Source organism: Plasmopara halstedii (genome assembly GCF_900000015.1).
Source record: "Plasmopara halstedii genome assembly, contig: Scaffold_1694, whole genome shotgun sequence".
Taxonomy (NCBI): Eukaryota; Oomycota; class Peronosporomycetes; order Peronosporales; family Peronosporaceae; genus Plasmopara; species Plasmopara halstedii.
This window is the reverse complement of record NW_020188604.1, coordinates 2,188-5,543: the sequence shown is the minus strand read 5'-3', so window position 1 is coordinate 5,543 and position 3,356 is coordinate 2,188. Positions and strand designations below refer to the sequence as shown.

General features: G+C 42.3%; 2 protein-coding genes across 2 annotated transcripts; one reads left to right on the top strand and one right to left on the bottom strand.

Moving 5' to 3' along the window:
- Positions 1-648: 648 nt before the first annotated feature.
- On the bottom strand, positions 649-984 carry PHALS_02125 (uncharacterized protein; the record flags this gene model as incomplete). The annotated part of the gene is made up of 3 exons (XM_024716642.1): positions 649-663; positions 724-811; positions 875-984. 3 exons carry the CDS (start codon positions 982-984, stop codon positions 649-651), a joined length of 213 nt encoding a protein of 70 aa, XP_024582221.1.
- Positions 985-1,700: 716 nt separating this feature from the next.
- On the top strand, positions 1,701-3,086 carry PHALS_02124 (uncharacterized protein; the record flags this gene model as incomplete). The annotated part of the gene is made up of 1 exon (XM_024716641.1): positions 1,701-3,086. One exon carries the CDS (start codon positions 1,701-1,703, stop codon positions 3,084-3,086), a length of 1,386 nt encoding a protein of 461 aa, XP_024582220.1.
- Between the last annotated feature and the right edge of the window lie 270 nt (positions 3,087-3,356).

Below are 3,356 nucleotides of genomic sequence, written 5' to 3'. Positions count from 1 at the left end.
CGCACCGATTGCCTCGGGGCCTTGTGCCACAAGGTGTTGCACGCCCTCAGGGCCAAGCTAGGACATCAGCTTATTAAGCCCGTCATGCATGCCCTGGGGCAAAGAGGAAAATATCTCCATCCTTACAGTGGATCACTCAGGTGTAGATCGACTACAAGTGCTACCAAGTGCAGCGAGGCTGGCGCTCGAGAAAGCTTACTTTAGGTCACCGACCTTTCGTTCTTTACAAGAAGTAAGTTCGAGTTGGCGGATCGCAATCCGCTAACCCCAAGAGTAATTATTCCCAAGGCTAATTGACTCTTCGGTTTAAATTCAAACTGATATTTATTTGTTTATATCCTAATTTTAAAAGTTTAGATTTTGCTAAATACACCAGATATATAGTAAAATCTGTGCGAAACACACCCCTGTTACCAGGATACGCGTAGCCCCTTTATAATAAGTACTGGCATTTGTACTAAATTTAAGCTCGGACATAAAATTATACGTCCATTTAGGCCTATGTTTTGAAATTAACAAGTCACGCTTACGTCAAACTACGTTATGATTTTTATGATTGACTTAATGAGGTACACAGCAGTATAGACATCGAAGATTTTGCTTGAAATCTCGTTATTGTTATACGCCACGCTGCTTTTCTTTTTAGGGCTAATGGTAGAGCTCCTGCCAAGTCTCATATAGCAAGGCAACTACTTTCAAAAACGTTTCGCTATTGCTAAATACCACGCTGCTTATCTGGGATGGTGGTAGAGCATCCTGCGAAGTCTTATTTAGCAAGGCTAAGCCTTTCTTGATGGAAGGGCGCGTTGTACTGGGTAGCACTGAATGGGTTATCAGAGAGAATAACTCTTCTACCTTTCTCGATACCGCTTACATATCTGAAGAACTTGAAAAGTTATTATGTAAGAGGAAGACCCCGTACTTGGCAAGCAATGCCGGCGGAATATTATTCTCTCGCGGATGGTGTTGCCCGTTATGATGCATTTGAATATTTAGTGATCATAATCGCAGTTAACTGCAGTCAGTGTAGTTGTTTCCAATTGGCAACGTACTTGAAGTCAGCTACACTGGATATACACAAGTGTTTCTTGACTACAGATAGAGTTGCTGTATGCGCTATGCACCTGTGTATCTGCCCTGCGCTGATGATACACGGCATGTTTGTATAATTTGACGTTGATATAGTTTCGCTTACAGTCATCCAGAAGGTGTTTGTTCGAACTCCCTATGTGGTTAAGTTGAATGCATGTCAAAATTAAGATTTAATACACAGATCTCGCCAGATGGTGCTACCACCGGCGATGTAACACTATGGCAGGAAAATCTAAATGTATACTCGGCAAAGCCGAAGCTCCGACCTTAGCATTAACACCGTATACAGATTGCTGTGCCAATGTAAGGAAAGTAATATTTTGTGTCACAATTAAAGCATTAGGCAATTGTCTATATGTTAAATGTCCACATATCATTGCGTCTGAGTATCTTAGCTATGATAATAACCAATCAACAATGCGTTTGATGGGTATAAAAGCTATGATGTGACCAATCAATCAAATGTTTAATGGGTATAAAAGCTATGATGTGACCAATCAGTTAAATATTTTATGGGTATAGAAGTAATAATATTAACATGTCAATCAATGGTAGTTGACAATCACATAAATCAAAAAAGTCAATCAAGTTCGAAATCTTTTCAACTCATGCGAGGTGCATTTTACGTGGCCACTGCTATCCTCATCGCGAGTAGCATTCGCACAGCTGCTGAATCTGTCCAGATCAAGTCTGATATAACGCAATACCATGACAAGTTGCCAGTCAGTGATTCTGACACAAAGACGTTGCCCAGAAGATCTCTTAGAGGGAGCGGAGATCAACTGGAATCTCCAGTGGCTGGAGAAGAGCGCGTCACTTCACCTGGAGTACTCAAGGGTGCAGGGAACGATGTGTCTGAGGCAATCTTGTGGTTAAATAAATTCAAGATGAAAAGTGTTAGTGGCTTGAACAATATGATTTCCTTCGGAGAACATGTTGGCTCTTCCGGCACCAAGAATTATGAAGACGCTGTTGCAAAATTCCAGCAAGTCAAGGTCGATTATAAAAACGCAATCAAAAAGTTGAAAGCTTTAGAACTCAGAAGTGCTGAAGCTACTAAGCAGAAGAGAAACAACCGGATACTCAACGAACAACATTCCGCGCAAGCTAATGCATGGAGCCAAAAAGCCCACTTTTATCGCATTGACTTTGTCAACCACGATAATGAGGTCGACAACGCCGCTAACATCGCCATAGACGCCAAAACCAAACTAGACCAACTTTTAGCGGAAGCCGAAAAAGTCAAACAACTCGTCAATGTTTTCTACCTCGCTGGAAGAACTGATGCAGTTCAAGACATTCAAGTCTACCAGGCTGACCTACTCAACGCCGCCGCCACAGCTAATAAAGATTTTGAATCAGCTTTGGTGACAGCTATTCTTCACCATTTTGCTCGCGACAACATTCACCAATTCATTATTACAGCTACACAAGCGGAAAAGATGCATCGTGATTACGCTGAGCTATACAAGAACGCTGCCAATGAAGCTTTGAAAAAGTCAAAAATGTACAAAACTGAGGTTGAACAAGCCGCTCGAGCCGTCTCAACTGCCAAATCCAAACTAGGCGCAGCCGTCTCAACTGCCAAAACCAAACCAGGCGCTCAAGCCGAGAAAATCGCTTTCGTGCCTCCAGAGTTCGAAGCTGCTCAAGCCGGTAAAAGGTCTAAACTCGACCTAAATGTCAAAGCTACCCTGGCCGAGAAACGCACTCACGCTACCCAAGGTCAAGCCGCCTCTCCTGCTCATTTTGCTATCGACAGTCATGATATTCCAGCAACTGAAGAGCTGGAGTTGACTTTGAGCCTTCCCAACCCCACAAACCAAGGGACGAAACTCAAGAGAAAAAGAAAACAAGACCAATTGGATGACAATCGTGAAGGTGGTTCAAGAATCGTCAACGACCTTCATCCTGCTATCGCACAGCCTGCAAGAAATACCTTTCCTGACGTAAACTATGATCCAATCGTGTCGAAAGGTAAACAAACGCTTTGACAAGCCTCTCCGCTTCAAGATACTTTATGAAATGATTCTGAGACTCTTTGGGGTAATCAAAACGAAGCAGACTTGTTGAAGTATATATATTTTTATTTGGCTTGTTAGCAAGCTGAATGTCCATGTGCGCTGGAGCTTTACATTTTCGTTGTTACATATTGTTTGATCATATAGCTCACAACACTGTTATGCTTTCATGTGATTTCTGCTATCGACCTATTGATACCGGGGGATGAATAAACAGTATGCTAATGCACAAACTTTCAATTT